The 25,914-nt window shown below is 45.9% G+C and overlaps 1 protein-coding gene across 1 annotated transcript in view; it reads left to right on the forward strand.

The window, feature by feature from the left end:
• The window catches only part of EEFSEC (eukaryotic elongation factor, selenocysteine-tRNA specific), a 223,077-nt gene extending 201,877 nt beyond the window's left edge, over nt 1–21,200 (forward strand). Inside the window, exon 7 of the mRNA XM_084635512.1 lies at nt 19,262–21,200. Within this exon, the coding sequence (XP_084491638.1) occupies nt 19,262–19,377 (116 nt within the window). The 3' untranslated portion in view covers nt 19,378–21,200. The remainder of the gene's footprint in view (nt 1–19,261) is intronic.
• Nucleotides 21,201–25,914: the final 4,714 nt, after the last annotated feature.

Here is a 25,914-nt window from a genome sequence, read left to right on the forward strand (position 1 = left end):
ATTTAATTAATATAATATAGCTTTTGAGATTTCTTCAGACAGTTATCTAGCTGCAATTATTTATTAATTAATTACCAATGAATGATTAAGGGCTCATTTACTAAAGTTTTGCAGCTATTATGGACACAATTCTAATGCTCAGGGGATTTATTGTGCAGTAACTGGATTGTTCAATTACATTCTTATGTGAGACCTTTAATCTGTGACCTAAGAATGCTGCTGTGCGACCAGAATACCCTGTAAGAGGATTCCCATGGTTGCCTGAAACACCTCACCTTGGTAACAGGTGTTTAGCCTGGTGGGAAAGGGTTAAATTGGTTCTGTTGACTCTCTGAGGTCGGAGGCTTATTATCTCACCCAAGTACAAGGGCTCTTTACTGAGAGAGGATCTAAGATGTGGGCTGAGCAGTCCTGAAGGATGAACCCTTGTTACCTTACTGTTGTTTTCTTTCTTAAATTAAACCAAACCCCAGGAAGAGGGCAACATTGGACTTTGCATGCTGTTATGGGTTTTGTTTGTAGAGCAGCTTGGTTTGTACCCCACTCCCCAAACCAGTTCTGTCCAATCTGTAATAATATTAGCTTCTACATAGCTTGGGCAGTTCTTTCCAGTCTGTCTCTTTCTCCTGACTAATGCTGTTCAAATTACTTGCTACAAATAATATCTGTCATGAACTGAGCCCTTTTTTCTATTGGTGATTATTTTGCAAATTGACATTGACTTCTGCATGTGGATTTGTTCTTCCTTAGGACTTGCTTGGTGGTTTTGTTGAATCACTGAGAGTCTATGGGGCTGTCTGTGGATTGTTCAGTCCTTCTGTTCATTGTCTCCTTGGTCACCAAAGTCATTTGGTACGTTTTTTGCTCCCCACTTGGTGAATGAGGACAGGATTTTCAGGAGTAATTATGATTTTGGGTGCCCAACATAAAGGAATCTAAGAAAGGGGTGGGTGCCCTCTTTCTGAAAATCAGGCCCCTTTAAGGTGTTTTCAGATGGGCATCCAAACTCACTCATTGTTTTTGACACTCTTGGCCTGAGCCTTTTAAACAGGGAAATGATAAACACTCATGTCCACGCACAGAAGCTCTTGTATGTATGTAAATCTGGATTTTCCTGGAAAGAGCAGCCATTCCCTAAACATTTGCTTCAACAGAAGCCCGTTCATGCAAATGATAGTGAATAACAAGGGGCATAAACCTTGTCGACTAGAGCAGCAGTTTGGAGTTCGAAGGGAAGTTCTCTCAAGCACTGTCTAGCAGCATTTGCTGAGATCTGCTCCTGACAAAGGGTTTGGGCCTCTGCTTTCCAGGGGTGAACACTTCCCCTGCTCTCTCCCCTACAGGCGACACACTGCGATGTTTTCCCTGCATGCAGACAGCATATGGGGGTAGGGTTGAGGAGTCAGTTGAAGTCCTCACCTCTTGCACTGCCGTTACTGCTGAGACACATAGTGGGGAGAGATCTGATTGTGTTCAATGGGGCGCTTTCATTCTCTCTCCCCCTCTCTCACTGTCTTTCATTCTCTCTCTGTAGTTTTCTTATTTATAGGCCTGGAGCTTCAATTCCTTTTCCACCAGCCCCTCACGCTAAGCAGAGCTGGATTAAAAAAAGAAAAGTGAGAGAGAGAGAGAGTGAGCAACTGTGGCAGAAAAGTGATTAAAAAGAATAATTAGCATTTGCCCCCGATAAATGAGCAAAGCCATTAATTAGACTGATTTACTCCTGGCTTTTTTCTCTCTCCCTTTCCTCTCTGTTCTCCCCCCCCCCCCCACCCCTTTATCAAATGGCAGCTCCGTGACTGCCCCTTTGGTACGTTTTCATCAGCTTTTCACCGGCTGTCAGAGCTAACACTCTCCTTTCCCGAAACCCAAGCAGCCTCCTGTAGCTAATGGATATGGAATGCAGCCAGAGCTGATAGCTGCTAGATCTCCACTGGCTTACAGGTGTTTCCATCCTTAGTTGCACATTATCTGCCAGTGGGTCCCCTTCCTTGTCGTCCTCCTCTTTCTCTCTTTTCTCTCTGTTTTTTCCCTTCTTTGCAGTGTTTCAGAAATAATTACATTTTTTTAATTGCTGGCAGGTTTTTTTTTTTTAAATTTATTTTCTATGCAACACGATGTCCTGGCGATCAAATCAAATTATTTTTTTTTTTGGCGCAGTGACAAGCGGCGATGCTGCTGTCGCCTGTTTGAATGTAATTACTGGGATGAAAGGGAGAATTTTAATTAAGACAATTTCCCCCACACACCTTCTTCTCTCCCCCTTTTTCAAATCAAGAGCTGAGGGCTGTTTTTTATTGAGAAATGTTAGCAGCATCACACAGTTGTATCTAAGGTGTCTCATATCACAAGCATGTCCTGACCCCCTCCCCAACCCAGAGTTGGCTGGAGGCAAAGATCTATGGAGACAGAGAAAATATTTAGATAGTCCCAAATGAGGGCTAGGTAGTTTACAGGTGAATATGAGGATGACGGTCGTGCTCCAATCTAAGCAGTGCTAATATAAACGTTGGCATATACCGAGAGCCTTTCATTATTAATGATCATATATATTACTGTAATGCTCAGAGGTCATATTCCTCTTGCAATTGGGGCATTTAAAGCAGAGACACGCCCAGTCCCGAATCCACTGAAATGTTGGGATGTCTGAATCGGAACTTCACAGTTCAGGCCCGTCTCTAGTTTTAAACGGGGTGGGCAGTGTGAATTAAGTGTGTATATGTGAGGTGGGGAGTGTCTGGCCCAAGGGGAAAGGGAGGGAGGCCCAGACTAAGGGAAGCATGAAGCTGAAAGCAGGGGAAGGGTAGGGAGCAGGCCAGGGAGGAATAAGAAATAGAAACTGAAGCCAGGAAGCTCAGAGGTAGCTGTGACGATGGGGGAATTTTGTTGTATTTAAACTGGGTAATTTTTGACCCTCAAATAAAAAAGTAATGGGTGAAGGTGCAGGTGAAGCTTTGGGGGGGAGGAGGGTTAGTCAGAGTTTTGGGGTGAAGGCTGGGGGCTTGATTTGGGGGTGAAGTCTCAGGGATTCAGTTCAGGGTTCTGGGGGGCAGTTAACTGAACTGTTTTGATCATTAGATCCAGGTCAGTTGTGATTTTATCCCAAGGGGTTTGTACGCTAAGGAATAATTTAACTAGCACTCATCCTGTTTAGGCTTGTAAGGCTATAATTTGTGTGATCCTCCTTGGCTGCCATCTCACTGAGCAGATACCAAGGTCCTAATACCTTCAGCAGTAACCACTGCTCTGGTGTGTCACTCGCTGCCTCTATAGACCTGCTGATGCCAAAACAGTGAGTAGGGAAAAAGCAGTGAATAAACACTCTCCCATACCTGGGGTGGAGGAGACCTCCACAGTCCAGCTGAGTATTTCTCATTCCCTTCTCCCACTTACCTCGCATCACACAGCTGCTATGTTTGCAGCTGAGGGTGGGGTCTCCTCTGGAGTCTGGCTGTGCAGGTCAGCTAACAGTGCGAAGGGGACCAGTGCAGAGCTATCTGAGCTGCCCCTTATTTCCAGAGGTTGGACATGCTGCAAGCCTCCCCGGTTCCCTTTTCTCCTGCTGACTCAGAAGCAAGTGACAGTTACTTCTGAGGATCAAAGTTGGGTCTCCACTAAGGCAGTTCTGGTGGTGACCACCTAGGGAGAAAATTGATTCTCGGCTGTTGTTAGCACGTGGCTCTTGGTTCACATGACTGGTTAGACCCATCCAGCTGTCATGCTTCTCCCAACAAACACATTGTCATGCAAATAAGCAATTAGCACAGGGAAGCCTTGGAAGGGCCTTTTAGCCCTTTTCAGCCTGGGTGCACAGTTTCCTGCTATGGCTGATTTGCTGGCAGTGGCACCTGGCAAGAATAGCTCCCAGGCTCTCTGCCCTTTCCCCTGCCTTGCCCTGGAACACATAAGATGGGACTTCAAGAATGTAAGGCAAATAGAATTGAAGAACTAGCAGAGCAAAGTAGGCAACAATTGCCTGAAATGATTTACTGGAGCCCCAGTAGAGGCAGAAAGAGGCAGGACTGCAGGCAGCTTGCCTGAATTTTGCAATGATGTTTTGCTGTGTTGTTCAGAGTTTGGCAGATGTGGACCCCTTTTAAATCTCTTCAGTCCCTCTCTCTCTGGTGCACGCTGAGCACCCTGGAGCAATAGGGAAGGTGCACTTGAGTCAGGGTCAGCTGAGGCTGCCAAATCAAGGGACACAGAGTTCAAAGGGAGCCCCATCAAGCTGTGACTCTAAAAAGTTCATGGATGGACTGGTTGGGGAGGGCTCCAGCTGAATGGATTTTGTAGGGAGGAACCCTTGGATTAGCTTGTAAAGTTTGCCTGGCACCAATTCAGGTCACAGGCCAGAGCTGCAGAAGGGGATGATAAGATGGCCACCTGGTTATTCAGTAAGGTGTGCGCACATCTTGGTGATTCTATTAGCTTTAATTACCCACCCACCTTTCCTCCCCTTCTGGGCAGCCAAATGGCAGAAGTGAGTTTTTTAGGAGGGATTTGAATGTGAGAAGGGAGAGAGCTTGGAGGACAGATTCAGGGCAGAGTGCACCAAATACAAGGGGCACAGAGACCCCCTCTTCTGTGAGAGGAAGAGATGTAGGGGATCAAAGCTGGTATCACTGCCAGAGAAGGAAGGGTGGGCAGGGGGTAATGCAAAGAAACCAAATCTGAGGTGCAGGCAGGAGCTGTATGATGAAGGGCCTGGGAAACACAAAGAAGGTGTTTGATTTGAACTTGATGTGCAGGACAATGTGAACCCAGTGGATTGACTCCAAAGTTAGGAGCAAGGGCTGGGAGAGGGAGGGTGACTTGAGTACATGGTGACATACAAGGAGGAGAAAGTTGCAGTCGTCTAGGTGAGATATGAGGCCACGAACAAGCTGTTTCACTGCTGGGACAGAAAAGAAGTGGGAGGCCTACAGAAATGTTGTGAAGGCCACAGCACTGCACTTTAAAGTCCCTGGATTCTGCTAGGCCATCAAGGGAAGCAAATTCCAGAAGTGACTGGCTTTTTGTGAGATTTCTATCAGTTAAATCAATGGATTATTCCCTAGAGTGTCCTAGCAGACATCATCCACCATGATGGACCATGAGTGGAGAAAGGCAATCTCTTGGGACCCAAGCCATGTAGGGCTGGTTGAGTTGAGATGGAGCTGGCTGGCTGGCATATTTGCCCCAACCATAAAGAGAGAGGCAGCCATGTGAATGACTCGTGTGCAACCCAAACCTTTTGGCTACTCAATCCTGGAGTGGAAGTTCACCCAAGGTTACCGCTCTGCAAAGAATTTATGGGAAATGTTTCACATAAAAAAACAACTGATTTTTGTAATGCTCGCTGTCCATCTCTTCACATCCTGTTAAGCTAAATATTTGCACAGTAGTACTAGTGCAAAGGGAGCTGAGCTAGTGTATTTCATTTGGGTGTCTGTATATTGTGATCAGCTGCTCCTTCTCCTTCTGTCTGTTTTTCTTAGCAAGGTCAGGACGAGTTTTGCAGTCAGAATGGTTCACTGCAATTCTCTACAGGATATCCTCGTTTTACTTTAATGGGGAGGAAATTAATGAAACATACAGGCCCTGGGGCTTCGAATACTATACATTAATATTATCCCAACTCATTGTGGTATGCGCGCTTTCTCAGACTAAACTTTACACTGGACGGAGGAAGCCATGATCAGATTCAGGTGCCTGTGAAATTTAAGTGGGGGGAGGGGGTAAAAAAATAAAGGAAAAGAACTGCTTTAAGCAGTTTCCTTCCTTTTCAGCCTCTCATCAGTGTGAGAACCACTGATGGCCAAATGGGATCAGGTCAATGCATACCAAACTGAAACAGGCCCTTTAAATATCTGCATGTACTCTGTGACTTTCCTCCTGGCGAAAGACACTGGAGTGACAGCCTTGGAAACGGAATGTTTCTAGATGGCCACAGAACAGGTACAGCATGGGCAGTGGCAGCGCAAACTTTGACCATCCCCCAACAACCAGGAAGGGGGTCATCTTTGCGGGATAAGAGAGTGTTTCAGTCTCCGTGGCCCACTTGAGCCCCACCTCACTCCTCTCACAAGCCACCAAACAGCCGCTGATGGTAGCAACAACTCTCATTTGCTCTGATCCTGTGATATATAGCTAGAAGGCTCTGTAGCCAGGTACCAATCCCCTGAGCCATCCAGCCCCACCTCTTTATAGAAACAAATGAGCAAAGAAAAAGAACCCAGCTTCTAATCACAGTCCCTTGTATCTATCATGCTTGCTCTTCAGCAGAGGATCTCAAAGTGTTTTAGGGTCAGTCCCGATGAGGTGGGGTAAACATTATCCCGAGTTTATAAATGGGGCAGTGTGGTACAAAGAGTTGACATGGACTTTTCCAAAGACACGCAGCAAGTTAATGACAGGACGGGGACCAAGACCTAGGTGTTCTGACTAGGAGTCCTTCTTTTCTAACTATTGAAGTGTGCTCCCTCTGCCTCAGCTGTCCCTTCCTAAACAGGGGCCCTCGGCATATGACTGTCTCTGTCCCACTGCCCAGTCCTAGCAATGCTGCTTTCAATAATTCTATTTTCTTTCCTTTGTTTGTCATTCCCCCTCCCCTCTCCCCCGACTTGTAGCTCAGATTGACTCAAGTTACAGCAATTGGCACTATCCTTGCATCACAAGGGAACTGAATCTTTCACATTTTTGGTGGGAATGGAGGGAAAGAGAACTTGCTTGGAGAAACAGACTGCATCGAGGCTTGGAGGGGGGGAGGGGAAGAAAAGTTCATAACAGTTTCATTCTCTCAGGGGTTAACAGGGCATTTGTCTTTCTTTCTTAGAAATATGTTCAAATACCAGAAATTTTCTATGGGCTGAAGAAGGGAGGAAGTAAACCCCCAAACCCTGAATCACAAGGCTGTGTTCATTTGATTTTAAATGTTGCTGAACTGTTCGCCTGGTGGAGAAAACCACAACTTGAATATTACCACATTTTGCAAACTGAAGGCTCTGCCTTGGGATACAGGGACAATTTATTAGTGGAAATATCTTTAATTAATTTGTGCACAAGTTCGTGTTTTTCTTTAATTCTTCTCCCCAGGCTCTTGACCCACAGTAATGAAATCCGAGAGCCCTTTTCAGAAAATGACTTTCTCAGCATTTTTGTTCCTTTTAAAGTTAAGTGTATCGCATAATGACCATGAAATGTTATCCTTTATTAGGAACACACTTTTCACTGAGAGTCTTCAAATAGACTTTATTACCAAGAGCTCTGTGCTAAGCTGCCGTCCACTGCCTTCCAGTCAGACAGGCCTGGCTTTGAACTCCACGCGCTGGTGCCTTGGAGGGCACGAGTTCTTCTCTGGTGGCTCTGTGTGGACTCTCTCTCTGTGAAGGAGGTGGGTCACCATTTCACTGGTCTGGCTCGATCTTGAGAGGCTAAGCAGAAAATGAGGACTTGAGCAACAGTGGCCAAAAGTAGCCTGACAAACATTCACAGTCCACCCTCAGCTCCAGCCCACTCATGTCACAAGCCTTTTCTTTTGAGCACATACTGTAGAAGAGAGGTGAGGGTTTACTTGTGATTTAGGCAGCAACCTTCCTTGGTCTGGGGACTCTCGCAGACAATGCACTCACACTGTGTTGCCCCTGTGAGTGAGCTGATCCCCCGCCCTCCCCAGTAATGAGGTTGAGGATTCCCAGTGTGTGCTGTTTTTTGGCCATGGAAGTACAGGCCTCAGTTCTAGCCCCCATAATCCTCTATGCTAAATTTCAGTGGGGGCTGCCACAGGCCAGAGAGCTGCCCTGGGCCTAGGCCAGAGCAGTGAAGGAGAAGCTTGGGGTGAGCAGGGTTTCATCCCCCTGTTTTACAAACCATTGCTGGAGAAGGGCACCCCAGTGAGATTTCCGTATTGTTCTAAAGATTGGATTTACGTGGTGCCTTTCAGCAGAAAGGATCCCAAAATGCTGTACAATGGCCTGGGATATATAGAGATCACTCGTGCAGCCAGCTCTGGGGTGGCATATGGGAGTGTTAGCAACAGCGGCCCGACACAGTGAGGTGGTCTGAGGGGAAGTGAGGCCCATGAGGTAATTGTAGAGAGGTGGACTCTTGCTTACACAAGGCTGAATTTGACTAGGTTCTTGGGATTAGCACCCCTGCTCTTGAGAGAGACGTAATGAGATCTTTAATGACAACAGATGACCAAGACCTTGGATTTACATCCTGTCTGAAATCTGGTTCCCCCGCAACAAAAAGCCCAGCATTCTCTAACACAATGTTTGAGGCACTGGTGCATTGCTGGCTCTGAGGAAAGAGTACTGCCTGTGGCATAGCCAAGACTGGGTTTTCTTTGAGAGTTTCCCATCCAAATACTGATCACGCTTGATCCTGATTAGTCTATGAAAGCTGAGGCGATTGCAGGCCATGGTGGTATAACATGGCCACATAGAAATTATACATGTAGTGAGCATTAATGAACGGCTCAACTGAAGCACCAAGCTGAATCCACTGCTCCCATGTTCCCAGATCTGAGCTTCCCAGTTCAGGCCTGCCTCTGTGTGAGAGGCAGAGAGATCATCATTCACCTCCCGTTTCTTCTTAGTTTGATGTCTTATCCAAATCAACTAAACCCATAATGGAGTCTCCCTGACTCCCTGCCACCAAATCCACCCCCTCACCTAATTTGATATTGCTTATCTCATAGAAATGATTTTTGTTTAAAAAAATAAAATAAAGGACAGGTTCACAAAAGGGCTAGCCCATTGTTGTGAGGTGGAATGTCACCTTATCCTTGTCCAGTTTTTGCTCTAATTTGGTTAGGCCGCGGCCCAGGCATGTGAACAATTTGCTTTGTTTTTGTTGTTGACGATTGACCACAAGAACATTGGCTGCATGTGCTTTTTGTTTGGTTGCAGTTTAACAGCTGTTCCCATCAAAATAACCCTGTTTCTGCTAGCTTGATTTCTGTTTTAGTTACTCTGACCCAACTTTCCAGACCAGAAACCTTCGCCCCCCCACAACCCTTCCCCATTTTTCTGGCCCCCTTCCTTGTCCACCCCACCATCACCTTCGTAACCCTTTTGGTTATTTCAACCTTCTTGATTAAACCGGCCCCCAATTATTATCAAGAAGATTCAGGAAGGAGGATGAAAAAAGGAAACATAATCTTATCTGAGAATAGAAACTATGATAAGGGCCCCCTATCTAGGCGCTGCAGTGTCCCTCGTGGTGGGGCCGCAGCAGTTCCTTTGAAAATAATCACCAACTCCATCTCTGCTAAATCACCTTTCACACAGCTCTGGCCTTTGATACAAAGGCCTCTGGCAAAATTAGAGCAGGATTGTGTAGACCCTAGAGAGAGAGCATTAAATGCTCGAGATCAGAATTCGGGGGCGCCCAGCTATAATTGCATAGGAGGAACCTCTCTGTTATTTTTGCAGAGGGGAGGACGTGCGCGTGTGTGTAGTTGGCCTTGCTTGCTACCAGACAGGCAATGGGTTACGAAGAGAGACATGAGGGGCTAATTAACCAGCCTTTGTGACTTTTAACAATGCACACTGGAGGGGTAAATGATGGACAAAATGTGGTGATGTGCCTGGTGCACAAATACTATTATAGACTGATTTGGGTGAAGCACTGTGCAGGACAATCCTGTAATGGACAGGGGTGAACAAGACCAAATAGGTGTCCTTTAGTTCTAGTTTCTTTTCTTCTGATGACCTCTGTTTTCATGGTCAGGAGGCATGGCCCGTGGGTCAAAATCTTTATTTTTGTTTAATCTCTGCTGAAGTGAGTTTCACGGTCTCATATGCTAATAGTCCCTGCTGGGCACATCACAAAACCAGGGCACCAGTCAAGACAACTGGTGGCCTTTTTTTCATGACTCTTCGTGGCCTGGAATAGTGTTGGTACAGCGAGGGAGAATCTGGGGGCTGGAAGAATAGAATGTGCTGTGGAGTCAGGACTGAGGTGCACTGGCTGAGCTGTGCAGGGGTACAGCTGCTGCTGCTGCTGAAATAGCAGGGCTATGGAAATAGGAGTTATGATCAAATGTGTTCTGTAAGTGCTCTCTCTCTAGGCTGTGATTTTTGTGGGCCCTAATTGAGACATCGTAAAGAGGACTGATTTCCAAAAAAAAAAAAAATTGCTATATTATACCTGCCCTCTGAAAATGAGAGTTGGGGACCCAAAAACTGAAGTAGAAAAATGTTGGCCTCAGTCTTCAGCTTCCTACTCTCATACTGACCAGGGCTTTATCTCTTTTGGAATTTATCCAAATTGGAGAAATCTCAGCAGAACAGTCTATTATGCAAGTGGTTTAGCTATTTCCACTCAGCCAGATTATCCTTCTGCATGATATTTCCTCTTCAACTCCCAGACAGAACCAAGAGACATGTTTTAAAAAAACAACCAAACAAACCCTGTTCTTTCTGAATATAAAGTTTGGGGAATTGCTTGGGGCAGGCATGGCGGTGAAGCTGTTACATTTTTATGAGTTAACTTAAGTGGAGAAACCAGGTTAAACTCCTTGCAGTCAGTGTAACAGGGCTTTTCTGAATGAAACCTTGTGATAATTAATTAGGTCACCCCCAACTAGCTTCTCTCATGTGCTCTCATCATGACATTGTGATACAGAGATGGGGACATGACAGTCTTATGACATTGTTTCTGGTACCCAGTGACTGAGTGTGACGTTGAGATCAGACCTTTAAGGTAAAAAGTTTCCAAAGTGACAACCATATGGCTTGGAAGCAACTTGCAGTAATGGGAGACTGACATAAGAAGCAGCAGATAAACATAAAAACCTTTGTCTTCCTGCTGATCTGGTTTCCAGGACTCTGGCATAAAGAGAGAGCTAGGAGCTAGTGTAAAGTCCATTGAGAGTGAGCATAGTGAGGTGTTGGTCTGTAACATTGCCAGAGTCCATGTGGGATAAGGTGACCAGAGACTATGGCAAAAATTTTAGCATCACCCTTTCTGCCCCAATTTTTCCAAATACTTAGAATGTGCCCTTTGGGTCTTTTCCTCCCATTCTCGCTCCATGACAGCGTGAATTATGGATGGAGGTGCCAGCCTCAACTTTAAATTTCCTGTCTCTTGTTGATTTGTGGGATATTCATACCAGAGAAAAACGCATTGATTCGTGGGGCATTCATACCAGGCTAAATGGTGAAAGTTAAACATAAATCCATTTTACCTTTAATTAGTTTTGATATCGTTTTCTTTATTTCTGTAGCTGGCTATAAGATGGAGCCAAGCCGCAACCCCAAAATTAAACCTCTCTGTATTTTGGAGAAGCTCAGATCTGGATCCCAAACTCTATAATGGGCTGAACCAAAACTCCGGATGGCTCAGAAGACCGTGCCTTTACTTTTGCTTTGCATTTATAGTTAGACACATTTGCACCTCCAGAGATCTTACACGTGGACTTATACAGACAAAAGCAACCCCTTTCAGTTCTAATGGTCTGAGATATTGTTAGTCACCAGGGGAAGGGAATTTTTCATGTGATATTTAACCCGATAGGGTCCCTTTAGTATTGCACGTGCACGACTGGCACATGTGCTCTGTTTTCAGATGCTGTCTCCAGTGCACCTTTTAAGGAGGGGTTCAAGGGGCGATTGCTCAATCTGTAACCTTCCTGCACTTCCTGCAGAGCTCTCTCTTAAATTATTTTTTATCAAAAAGGCCCAGAAATTTTGATAGCGCCCATCTCCTCATCTCCCCTATCAGGGAGGATAATAAAGAAGAACTGTCATTTCCCTGGCGGTCGCTTTGTTGGCCCTGCTGCTTTCCAAGATAAAGACATGGCGGCTATTTTGGGTTCTATATCAAAAGGCTGATTTGGCTGCTTGATTATATATAAAATATAGATTTAAAGCTTAACTTATGTTTCCGAAAGTGAGTCAATAGCAGGGTAGAGCCTGACACATTTGTTACGATCACTAAAGAGCTTTGCTGGGCTTGTTGAAGCTCACAGGGGCTGGAGGGGCTTTAAAAATGCTGTTTGGATCCAGTATATTAAAATCTGACCTGCTCCGAATATATTATTTATGAATGATCATGTAATGATTGATAACTGCTTTGGGAGGAAATATTTTCTCTCTTGATTATTCTTCTACCCCTAGGTTTCTGGAGTCACCTCCTGGGAAGGAATTACCCCCCCTTTATCCCCAGAGGAACAGGCAAGGGACAGTTGCAAACTCCCAAACAGCTGTTGCCCACAAATGCCACAATCCAGCAAAGCACATGAGTAGCACCACTGACATCAAGCACATGGTTAAGTGCTTTGCTGGGTCAAACCTTAGTATTTGTGCCTAGGGGTTGGTGTGCGCAGAGTCACTGTTGACCACCTTGGAAACGGGCAGTTAGGAAGCTCAGGGGCATCAGTCTTAAGCAAGTCTCTTTTAGGATCCAAACTTGTGGCACTTGAAGCAAGAAGGCCCACAGTGCTTTTCGGTGTGTTGAACCAGCAGACACGTGTCTGAAATCCGTAGTCCTTTAATGAGGAGAGGCTGAAACCAAACCCCAGATTCAAAACTCCCCAAACACGGGGGATGGTCAAAGCCTGCACCATCATCTAGGTCTGAGTTGTGCAAGTGGGCCAAACCAAAAGCCCTCCTGTAACGTCCTCACACCTCCATGCATTCAGAAATGGTGATGATGAGCTTGAATGTCAGTGCTGGTCCTCTATGCATGCACTGCATCATCAGTTCCAGTGTCTGGCTTAAGAGATGTGGCAGGGGTAAAGGGAAATGGGTTTAATCCTTCCTCTGGGGCCATTCCCAGAAGGTTGCGATGAGGAACTTTTCTTCTGCTCTCACCTTTGGCGTTCTAGAGGGTTCAGTTTTCTCTCCTGTGTTGTTCAATATCTGCATGCAACTGGTAGGGGAAAATGCGCAACCCATGGGCTCAAAGGCCAAAAATATGTAGACAGCACTCAGTTTATTCTACATATCCAGCATAAACACCACTGTCACCCAGCTATGACAGTGTCTGGCTGAAACCAGCTCAGGAATGAAAGAGTTTTGGCTGAAGTAAGATCCAAGCAAGATGGAGGTTTTGTGTTTTAGGTAGAGGGGAAAGAGTTTGAAGGACTTGCCATGCTGCTGAAATCTCCATCAATCCAGGACGTATGTGCCCATAGTTGTCAGGTTAGCCTGCAGTCAGTCTAGGAATCCTTCTGGACTCTCTTTGGAAAAGGATGCTCACCCAGCCATCAGCTACAAAGCAATCAGTCTGCCACTGACAGCAAGTATGGCGACTGTGGCCCATCATATCCAGTGACAGTATGACCTCAGTCACACACACTTTCATTACCTCCAGCCTCGATTAGTGTGAGGGAGAGGCTTTGGCTTGACTGCACACACCTCGGAAAGAATGCAGCAGTGCCCCGTCAGTAACACAAGTTACTAAGAGCACATCACTGCTGTTCTCTGCTCACTCCTCTGTCTCCTTTTTGAATACTGAGTCAGATTTAAGGTTTCTATACTTATTTTTAAGGCCCCAGTGGTTTGGGTTCAGCATGTCTATAGAGCTGTCTTGCACTCCACAACCTCAACTGCCTGTGTTAGCTCTGTTACCTGGGAACAATGAGACTGCCTGCTTCCAAGATGGAGCTTTGTGGGCAGGACATGGGACTCTCTTGAGGCTTTGTCATTTACTTGTATTGGAGCTCAGAACAATCACAGAGCTCTCCACCCTCAGGTTTAAAAGTCAATCCCACGCCATTGACCTCGCTTTCCTACACAGCAGCTAATAGTCTGTTGTCACCTCAGGAACAAACACAATCTCACGTACCTCATTTCCCCCGTGGGGTGGAGTGGAGAGGAAATTTGACTGACGTAAGTCACCTTGAATGGCGTTTAACTATTGGGAGTTGCTCAGATATTTCAGTGGTGGACACACGACAAAAACTTGAGCAGAGTAGAATGGAAATAAGAGCTAATGGTAGGTCTAGATTTGAGTTTTGTGAGTGGTCTCCATTTTTATGGAGCCAAAACCCAGATCCAAACACTCACTAATGCTGGGGTCTTAGAAATCAAGGTCTGATCCAGAGTTTGCAGTCTGAGCCCCTCTGTAGTAAAGGCCACTCACTGGCTCCTTCTTTCCTATCTACCCTATGCACATGGGTTTCTGAGGGTGCCTTCATCTCCATTTGTTACACTTTGAACGTCAGACCATGAAGAACCATGGGTACATTTCAGTGCCTCTCTCTCATGGTGCCTGGCAGCACAGTGTGGTGATAAAGTTCTAGGTAGAGGAAGACAACACTTTGCAGGACCCACGGGGGGTCTCACCATAGACACCTGCCATAAAAAAACTGACGAGAGCATAGCGATGAGGTCAGTGCAGCAATTTGAACTTGCCAGGAAGCGGGGGCTGGAGCCATCCGTGCCTTGGCTGATAGGTCTCTGGGGCTTGTCTTTCCACACACCCCCCCCCCCAACCCTGCAATCGCTCTTTGCAAGAGCTTCGCTGCTTCCAGGGGGAAGGAGTGCAAAGTAACTTGATGCCTTTATTGTCTTTATAACATGAACCAATTTGTCAGCAAACTACTGTGCAGCCTGATGCGTGGTTGCACAGAGGGCCGGGCTAGCAGAAAGGAGGGGTATTTTGCCACTAGTTTAAGCATCGTTCTTTTTAAAAGAATATAAACATACTGTATAGAGCTGGCTCATTAGACACTTGCCCAGTGGCATTATTGTTTTAATTAAATAACTTCCCAGGAGGAGCTGAGTTTTCAGTAATAATAGTACTTTGCCCTCCTTATACCACCTTCCCTCTGAGGATCTCCATGTGCTTTACAAACATGAGCGAGCTAATCTCATCCCCCATATGGAATAGATCACTTATACGTTCTCCACATTTTACAGACAGGGAAACTGAGGCATAAAAAGCTTCAGTGACTAGCCCCAAGGTACCTTGGCTACTGGTTCCTAGTCAGGTTAGGAGGGCTCCTAGTCATCTGTCTTAACCATAAGGCCATAAAGTCAGTGTGACAGAATTGATAGCTCTCACCTCTGAACCCAGCAGGTCCTGTGTAGATCTCCACGAAGCATGACGAGAGATCACGTCCACCTGCCTTCATATTCTGTTATTAAGCTCAGATTTCTAGTTGTCGTGAATCCTGGCCCACTTTTGGGGAAACCATGGTTGAGTTGTGGGCATAGGTGCTGGAACTAGAGGTGCTGGGGATACGGCAGCACCCCTGGCTAGAAGTGGTTTCCATCATATACAGAGTTTACAGTTTGGTGCAATAGCTGTCTGCACCCCCACCGTACAAATTGTTCCAGCGCTCCTGGTTGTGGGTATTGGGGAGGGATTTACAGTTTGTCAGAATTCAGTTGTTGCAGGTCTACTTAAACCTGCAGAGGGGTTGGGGGGAGTTAGATTCTTGGGTGAGACCCCTCAAATAATCCCACCCCCTGATCCACCATGACCTAACCTGCATGATGGTAGACAACTGTAGTTGTGGGGTCAAATTCCATACCAGGACTCAGGATCTTACATGGTATTGTTCATGAGACAGCTGGAGTACTGCATGGAAGGCATCAAGTCAAGACCCCTCTGTGACTGCCACAAATGCACCAATAAGACAGATCTGTCATGATGTACCATTTTGGGGTATGTGCACACAGCACTGCCCTCTACTGAATGGACTCAGACCTGCTTAACTCTCTAGTGTTCTTGCCCTCCAATAGTTGCAGTGTACAAAAGAGATAATATGATGTCTTACTCATGATAACTAAGGGACGAGTCAGTGATTTTAGAGCAGAAAGTTGAGAGTTCTGTTTCTCATGCTTTATGAGCTAAAGCAGATGTTTGTGTTCAAAGTATATGCATGGTTGTGTATCCAAGGGCTATGTGTTTGTGAGCAGAGCTTGCCATGTGCCTTACTGGGTGCAGACACATTCTGACAGTTGTGTGTATCCACATCTTTACTTGTTTCATTAGCTCATCTTTGCAAGCTATGAATAAGGACAGGAGATTACTATGGTATGTAAAGTAAGTCTCTTGGCTACACTTCTTCAGTAGGGAGTCTGGCTGCTGAGATGGGATTCACTTGCTGAGAACCCAACTGCAGTCTGACAGCTATGGGATGGCTGTGTTTTTCCTCCTCCCTGTATTGACTTGTTTGGCATTTTGTTTTTTACTCCATTCCATGTTTAATGTGCTGCCTAGCATTGCTCAGGCTCTGCTTGTTGAAATACTCCATTAAATCCAGGTACCCTCGTAGCCTGAAACATGAAATATATAGAGTTTTTCCTCTAAAGTATAGTTTATGCAAATAATTCCCTCTCTGCATTCCTATGCTAGTCAGGCTCTGCATATCTGATTGGGCTCTTAATGACTTTTGGGAATCATTTAAATAGCTAGCTGACTGGCCCAGTTAATAATCAAAGCTGCAGCTCCTGGTAGTAGAAGTGATGGATGGCACAACCAAACTACCTCTCTTCACCAGTCCCTGGTTATTCCCAAACCCACGTTTGTCCATGGACCAGTTTTGCAATTTGCAGAAAATTGGCATGATGTTGTCAGATGTTCCCCAGTAGTAACGAGACACACACATTAATATACTGTGCAGACTGCTAGCCTGTTATCTCTGCATCTTGTCCTATCTCAGGCTGTGAGATTATTGGATCTTGTAAATTAAGCAGTGCTGGGACCAGGTGTTGCATGAGGGAGTGTTCAGTAGGTCACACACTTTACACTGTCTGATAGCCCACTTATGGCGTTTTGGTGCTATGTTAGTGGAAGTGCCATTTTTAGATGAGTCATAAGACAGAGGCCCTACCCACTCGTGCTTACTAGTTGATCTCATGGCATCCTTTCACAAGTGTATGAGAACTGGGCGTAATTGGTGCACTGTCTGCCTGAGTCTACAGAGAACCCGAAACAATTGCTCTGAGATATGTGAACTCCTCTAGGAACTTCCATAGGGTGTTAACTATGAACTCCTCTAGGGGCCAACTGCTCTGTGGGGTCCCAGGGACACCAATACTACCAGGGTCTTTGTGTGACCAGAGTTGAAGAGTGAAGTGAGCATCCCCCACCATCAACACTGGCTGCTGGGGTAAGTAAAGAGAAGCCATGCGCTGCCATCCCTGCCTCTCTTGGGATTACAGGGGACCTCTGCTGCCCCTGAGGGTTAGGAGGCCTTGTTGCCACTCCTGTGGGTTGGAGAAGACCCCATGTTACTCCCCCTTCCTTTCTAAGAGGGGAGTGCTACAGTGATGAGTCTGTATGAGAACCTATATAGATGAGTCTATAATACACCATATACGGAGTTCATTTACCCATTGCTGAAATGTAGCCACTTGAGGGCCAGAGTGGGGCAGCCGTTTTGCACAAGCATTATTGCTCATTCATTGGATTGAAACAGGGGACAGCATCTCCAACTAAAACAACAGGGGGAACTTAGGATGTTAGCTGATAACTACTCAAGTCAGAATTCGGCCATACAGAGAAACCTGGGCTGATGCTCTGGCTCATGCAAAAATTACCATGCTGCCTTTCATCAGCTGCAGGTGGATGGGGTTCTGTATCTCATCTAAAAGCCAGTGCTTCTTATCACAGTGGCTCCAATGGAGCCTAAATCCACGGATGTGAGTATTCTCTCCCCTTCCATCAAACCTATGAACCCTCTAGGTCCAGCCAAAGCCCCTTCCTTTCACCTGTGTAACACTTCCTTGCTGCCAACATGAAGTTCAGTCAGTGCTGATGTCATTTCCTTTCACTTAGTTGGACGATTTGGGCAGAGTTGCCTAAAACCAGGGAACACTGCTTTGAAGTTTCTTCTCTCTCCTATTCTTTTCCTGCATGTGAAATGCAGATTTTTGTGCATGTGAACAGATGGCTGCCCCAAGCCAAAGGCTTTTAATGGGAGGTATGTGAGGAAGCAGCCCTGTCTGCCTTCCTCCAAAACTGCTCTTTACTCAACTTTAACAGTAATATTGTATGTGATGGTTTCACCAAGCCTTTGTTGTCCGTGTTTCTGAAACACCCTGCTTAATTCACACTCATTGCATTTGAATAGAAAACTTCCTTATCATTCTAGGGCAAGTGAAGAGAAGCAATACCATGTTTGTTAAACAGGATCCATTTAAAGCTGTCAAAAGAGCCAACCTCGTCCTCCTTCCAAATTGGTTCTCTCCTTTTAAAGCGAAGGTTTATGCTGCTGAGAGCTGACTGGGAGGCCCTCGCTGACAGGGAGAGGGTGATCTCTGGCAAATGTGGTGCTGCTTGTCAACAGCTCTGCTTTTAAGACCCAGGATGGGGCTTATCTCCCCTCTTCTCATATCATCTGAAGGGTCAACGCTCCTCACTGTGGTCAAGACTTGAAGAGCTGCTGTAGTCACCGTGTGCTGCAAGCAACAAAAGTATCCTGAATTTCCCACCTGTCATCTTTGGATGTGGCCTTCACATCCAGCTCCTCTGGGAGTTTGAGGGAGAAGAGTCACTCCACACATGGAGCTCACCTGTGGTGGGGAAACTGTTACTTGGAGCTTGGGACAGGACTTGCTCCCAGACTACTGCTAGTTAAGCTGTAGCTCAAGGCAGGCTGGGAAATTCAGTCCTTGTAAAGATGGTCATTATACCAGGGGCCTCTTTCCCTGGCTGGGGCATGCTGAGAAATGGGAGCAGTCTGAGTTCCTCTATAAACAAGATCTCCCATGCCCATGAGAGCAGAGTGATATTAAGTGGGAGACAATGGAAAATTGCTTTCATCTGACATCCACAGAAACCTATAGTGGTAAAGCTGGGGGGAGGGTTTCAGAGTGGCCTCCATCTTGCCTGTCTGGATGGTTATTGCAGCATTTGCTTCACTGGTTTTATTTTAATGATGTATTTTGCACCATTTACTGTTTTACGCAGGTTTGGGTACTGCTGTCATTTGTAGTTACTCCATGTCTGGATTAGTGTTTGACCTTACAAGCCCAATTGTGATCCCAGTGTTCTTTTAGCCACCACAGCCCCAGGGCCTGAAGTCCTCTGCCCATCCCAAGAACAGGTACAGCATGGGCAGCAGCAGGGTGAGCTCTGTCACCTCCCATTGTGACTCAGCATTGACCTAGGTTGCTCACCTGATGGAAGGAGGGGTAAGGTTGTGCCCATTCATTCCTTGTCCTCTCTACTGAGTCTGCTAACAAGGCTGTTGGTTAGCACTTGTACCTTGGAAAGAGGGCACCTGTTCACTAGGAAATGGACTTGCGAGCCATCAACTCTCATTTCACGTAGACAATCAAACAGCCTCCTAATGGCTTATCTAATTCTCTTTCAGTACCATGGGACTGGACATCTCTACAAAGGAGAAGTTGCACATCTGAGATGAAAGCCCAGTGGAGGGGACAGGACCAAGTGATCTCTCTCCTCCCTGGTCACCACAGCAGCAGGTGACATACTTGTGAAAGTGCAGGTGCAAGTTCAAATAAATGTCACGTCTGCTGGCCGGTCCAGTAGATCAATTTGGCAGGTCTGTCTCTTTGCATATTTGTGTGGTAGCATATTTCTCTGTCTCTCTCTGATGCTATCATGACCCAAGCTGTTTTGTAATTTGGTTGACAGATGCAGTCACTATTTATAATTACTTATTTAAGCAAGAGTAAAATCAAGTGACTTACTAACTGTATCCAAACTGCTGACCTTAATGTATTTTAAAAGTTCATCGGATACTGAACCTCAAATGACCCATGGATGGATCTGGAATAATAGTTTTCCTAATCCTCAAGTCATTATCTTAAAAGGAATGCATTGTTCTCCTAATTAAGTCCGTCCACATGCTGTGCATCCTCCATGCAAATGCACTGTGCATAAACTAATTAAAGGAAATATACAACCACAAGGACTCAAACTGTCTTTTATGCAGTTTTTTTGAATTATAGGGAATCTCCTCCCTCCCCCACGTTCACAGTCTGCAGTGAAGAATAACATCCCAACCTGCAACGAAAACCAGTGAGCAGTTGTGGATCAGTGTTTGGAATTGCCAGAACTTTATTATTAATTATTTGGGGAATGTTGTGCTTAGCAGCCCCAGCTGAGATCTGGATCCCTGTGTACGCACACGTAGGCAGTGTACATACATGTAGTCCCTGCCCTGAAGAGCTTACAAACGGAATAGATAAGATGGACAAAAGAAGTTGTACTGTCCCTGTTCTACGGTTGAGGAAGTGTGGCACAGAGGGGTTCAGTGACTTTCTCCAGGTCACACGGGGAGGAAGTATGTGGCAGAGCTGGGAATGGAACTCGGTATCTCGAGTCCCAGTCCAGTGCCATAACCCTCCTTCCTCTCAATTTAAATAACAGGCCCACAAAGCCTCACAAGTCTAGACATAGCAGCAGCTGTGCAGAAACTCCATTATAACACTCAGTGGCACCAAACATTGACTAGTTGGTGGGAGAGTGGATGGGCGGGGTGGGTTCCTGGTGTCTACTATATTTCGTATTCTGTTTGTGTCATGCATAGAGAGAAATGGGATTCCCATAAACTGACAATGCCACTGTGACACCCTGGCACCCCTTTATTCACCACTATTCTGTAATTAGGTTATGTTTTGCACAAAGTATGCCTTGTCAGGTCTCATTCTAAAAGTCTTGATCTGTTAGACATTAATAGCTCATTGGATTGTATGTGCTATCGTCGTATGTGAAGTTACGAAGTTTGGCTATGTATGTATTACTGAAACATGTGAAGTTGATAACACCCACAGGCAGCCTTTCAGGTACAACAGCAAAAAGGCCAAACAATGTTAGTGGCTTATTGAAGAAATGCACAAAAGCACAAGGATTAGCCCAGGAACTGTGTACAATAGAAACCTCTCAGAGATAGCACTACATAGTGGGAACTGTTTGACCCAGGTCACAGGAAAAGAGCTTTCCAGCAAGTGGGGAAAAGATATAAAAGGGAGCAATGATACCATGATGGTACATCACTCCCCGTACAACACCACACCTGGAAAACCCTGAGGAACAAAGACTGAACTGGGGGGATATGATGGTCCCAGGCTAAAGGGATTTCTAGCCTGTGTATGAAAATCTGGGAAACCCAAGCTGCGAAGCAAAGGCAGCTTGTGCCTTAAGAATCTACCAGCCTGTTTATCACCAGGGTGAGAATTTACTAATTTATCTCCTACCTATCTAGTATGTTAAGCTCAGTTTGCGGTTTTGTTTATTTACTAGGTAATCTGGTTTGATCTGTTTGCTATCTCTTATAATCTCTTAGAATCTACCCTTTTGTAGTTAATAAACTTATTTTATGTTTTAATCCAAACCAGTGTGTGTTTGACCAAGGTGTCTGGGGAAAATCTCAGCTTGGTTACTACAAGTGTGCATGGTCCTCTTCACATTGAGGGAGAGGCTGACCGGGTATTAAACCTATATACTGGCCAGATTTAATCAGGGCAGGAAAGTACTGCTCTGGGGTCCTAGGCTGGGAGGCTGGTGGTTAGAGAGCCTGCATGTAACTACAGCTAGGTGTGTCCCTACCTGTGGGAATGCTGGTGAAAGTGCAGGCTTGAAGGGCTTTTCAGCTTGTCACAGCAGCACAGTGTAAGAGGGAGCCCAGGCTGGTGGGTCAGAGGGCTCAGTGGTACCCCAGTTCCAAGTGGCACTCTGGGGGGAACCTGTCACAACTATGTTTTAAGGATAATCAAGCCCCCCTCTTATTCCCCATTAGGGTGAATTCTGCAAACACCCTCAGGGCAAATTTTCAGCCCTGGCCTCTTCCCCCGCCCCCCTCCCCCAGCATGGCATATAGGCATAGATTTTTGAGGCCAGAAGTTACCATTAGATCATCTGTTCTAACCTCTTCTATATCACAGGCCATTACATTTCATCCAGTTACCCCTTTATTGATCCCAGTAACTTGTGCTTGACCAAAGCAGTAAAGGCTTGTGACTGTGCATATGAAAGTAGGCACCCAATTTGAATGCACAGAGGGTTTTATGTGCACAGAATGTGTGCTGTCAGGTGCACATGCAAAATCTGGTGTACAGAAATGAGTAGAACATAGCCCAGTCCAGGTCCCTTGGAGACTGGTTCATCATCCACATGGTCCACAGAGATGATACTGATACTGTGCACGAAACGTATTGAAGACTGACAAAGGAAAACATCCGACAAAGGAAAGAGATGTTAAATGTGCATGACCATCATCATAAAATACTCACCCATAACATCTCTTCATACACCTGCCACACCAGCACCGGCACCCACATTTCCCCACCATAGAACCCAGAACCCCCTTGCACATGCTATCCGCATGTATCACGCACACTGGGTCAAACGTTCAGTCAGCCTCAAGCTGGCCTTCGTTCGTGTTTGGCTGTGGCTACTATGAATGATGCAATGTGAGGCACATTGGCATGGGAAGTTCGAGGGCAGCCTTTCCCCTTTAGCATGTAACTTCATTTTGTGCTATTGTTGCTATTAAGCTTGTGCTCTTTTCAGCAGCTGAGGCCATGGATATGTTTCTCCCCCCTATTTTTGCTCCTTTTGGAGCACAGAATCATTCTCTATCTGAAGAATGGCATTCAGTAATTATTCTATATGCTATCACCAGAGTGCTGTGGCATCAGCTGTTTCTTGGCCTTCTGGATGGAACCAAGCATAATATCAGTTCAGTATCTGACATGTCCTCTGTCATAGTGTGGAATGGCCTATATTCTGTGACGGAGAGAGAGAGGAGACTGTGACAGGGTGTCAGGTGCTAGGATTTTGCACAGAGAGGCAGAGAGATTCTGCTGACTCACCCTGGCAACCAGAACAAGTGGGTCCTATTAGCTTTAAATCAGGAGTATTATGAGTTCGAGCCTTTTTTGCGGCTGAGCGCACTATGGGGAGAGGCAAGGGCAGAGAAGTCCTTCAGGGAGACACCCTGGCAACATCTGTTAGGAGCGGGGTGGGAACGCTGCCTGCTTACACAAACCTGTTAGATTGACAGGTTTCAGAGTAGCAGCCGTGTTAGTCTGTATCCGCAAAAAGAAAAGGAGGACTTGTGGCACCTTAGAGACTAACCAATTTATTTGAGCATAAGCTTTCGTGAGCTACAGCCCACTTCATCAGATGCATCCTCTTCTTTCTGTTAGTTTGAGTTTCGCTACCCTGATCCAGTTGATATTTCAGCCAGATAATGGGAAAATTTGGACAGCATCAAGACGTAGGCTTATGCAGGTCTTCTCCCACTGCCGTCTAATTGTGTATGCCATAGTCATCTATGCTACATTGTGGGCTAAATTTTGGGTCCATTAGTCGGGCTCGCCATCTCATAGACTGAGTCAGCAGCAGCAGTCTCTGAGCACTGGCATTGGTTAGAACAATCCATGTGGGGTTCAGTGCAGGGGGGAGATGGGTGTGATTAATGGTGCAACCCCATGCAAATCCCAGTGGAAGAACATGATTAAGGCTCCGCAGAGAAACTGAGAATAGCAAAACTGAGTGAATTGGACACTCTGCAAAGGACTCTGGATGGTTCATGAATAGATAGGGACTGGTGAAGTACAAAGAACAGACCAACAGTAGCTAATGTTCACATTCAGGTGAGAACATACCACAGCTGCCTTCACCTTTGAGACAGCGAGTGAGAGAGAAAACATGGCTATGCTCTCAACTTTTTCAAGCCCATGTGAGAAGACTTCATGGCTACCTAGTAATTGGTTGAAATGTCTTGTAGTTGCCTGTCACCCCAGATCAGCACTTCAGAGTTCAGCAAATATCCCATTAGCTGGTTTCAAGTGACTGATTTATTGAGGCAAATAGATAAACCCATTTCAGGAAAGGACTAGTCACAGTATATGACTATCATCTGCCATGATACTAGCTAGGATGGCAACCCCAATAGGGCTCTGAGGGCTTAAGCAGACCACTAGCCGGGGCAGGAAAATATTCTCCCCCCATCATATGCTACTGGTCTCTAGGGATTTGGCCATTGTCAGTTACAGGGTGCTAGACTACACGGACTGTTGATCTGTTCTGTATATAGGAATTCCCACATCCTTATGAAAATCTGGAGGGTTTCCTTCCCCATTCCCTAGGGGGCACTGGAGGCACACTGTGAAATATGAAACTCTTCACAGTGGTCTGATTTTTTTGTGTTAGGACTAGTCCCTAGTCCTCTGAAGCAGCAGGTTTCCCTCCTACCACAACACTCACTTGCTCAGCTCTGCCAAAGCCAGCTAGGAAGGGAGGGTGAAGAAGAGGAGCTCAGGGGGCCCCTGCAGCAGAGTATTGAAACCAGAGTGAGTGAGTATGCTGTTCTCTGGCCTCTTATCTGATGTAGTCTAGAGAGCAGACAGATAGGACGCTAGCAGCCAGTATGATGGGAATGTGGGAGTGGACTGTACCAAGACAAAAAGAAACCCTCCCCTCCAGGATGAACCTTCATCTCTGAGATGCTGCCCCCACCCCAACCTTCATTCTGGTCAGTGGGAGGATCCTCTTTCCCCCACTCCACAGATGAGATGAAAGGGTGCCCCATGTCTGACACTTCAGGAGTTGGCTGAACCCTACAACATGATCTTCATAAAATCCTGATTCCAAAGCATCAAAGCCTTTTCCTGACTGGTGAAAACCCTAACAATTCCTGGAAGAACTGCCAAAGGCCAATGGAGCTGACTCCGTGAACTGCCTTTGGTTGGAACTGGGTTCAGTTATTTATGGAGGGCGGGGGAGGCGAGAACTTTCCAGATGGGCGGCTGAACCAAATATAGCAATGATAAAAATCAGTGCAGTCATGTGAAGGGAAAAGGAATGTCTGCACTGAAGGACTGCATCAGGCAAACAGTCCTTTGCCGCTAAAACGCCACTCATCGGGGCTATTAATAATGAGATCATACAGCGCCTTTCAGCCCAATGTACTTCACAGCTTTGCTTACAGAAATCCCTTCATCTACTGCTGAAATGCAGCCACCACTGGGGAGGAACACAGCTGGTGCTAAACCATGCACAGCAACACCATACAACACTTTACCTCAGGAAGTGGGGAATAATACAATCTCCAGTTAAAACTGCCGGAGGAGATTTGTCACCAGGATATAACTAGCTCCCCAAGTAAAACTAGAATAACAGGAGCTAACATCTCAACTGGTGAAAAGCACCATGGGATCTTTTATGGTCACACGTGATTTGGAACTCCTTGCCTTGTCTGAAAGGTAGTAGAATAGTGGCCTCCCAAACCATGCAGGGACTTGGAAGAGAGAGTCCACTTAATGAAATACAAATGTAATTTCCTGCAGGAGGTGGGTCTCCCTTCAAATAGTGAGTGATCCAGATGTATTTAGTATGTGAGCTCAGACAAGGTCATTGCTTGAGGGGGTGCGGGGGGTCTGCACCTGGTGAGGTGACAAATGGGTCACATGGAATCTCTTGGATGAAATGCAAGGAGCCTGAAGAAATTCACTCCCAGAAAGCAAGGGAACTGCATTCGCAATGGATGGATTGCTATATGAGTGGAGGTGAAATATTTGGATGGTTAGCTCAACCTTGAACTGGTGGGATCAATAATGTATGTAGCACCGTTGATGAGCATGGTACTTCACATTGATGGGTCGGAGTCAAAAGAATGAGGTCCCTTCTCCAAAGCGAAGATAGTCTAAAAACACAAGGGAAAAGAGAGAGTATGAAGAAAAAAAAAAAGGGCAGCAGAGAGACAGAGTGGGATGTGGCTATGAGAGCTTTGCATGCATTCCAGAATAGAGAAAGGTTCAAGGAGGGGAGATGTTTGAAGTTTGGCATTTATCTTTGGAGGAGATCTGCTGGGCATATGGGCTGGGCTGGAAAATGGCATGGTGCCAGGATTAGGTGGAAGAGACAAATGGAGTGGTGTGAAGAGACACTTGTGTGGGGAGGGCAGGAAGAGATAGCTGTAGAAAGGTTTTGGTTGAATGTGCAAGGTTTGATTCCTGTCTAATTATCATTGTTTGTATGGCTCCACCTGTTGTT

This window comes from Lepidochelys olivacea, assembly GCF_965140295.1.
Source record: "Lepidochelys olivacea isolate rLepOli2 genome assembly, chromosome: 7".
Lineage (NCBI taxonomy): Eukaryota > Metazoa > Chordata > Testudines > Cheloniidae > Lepidochelys > Lepidochelys olivacea.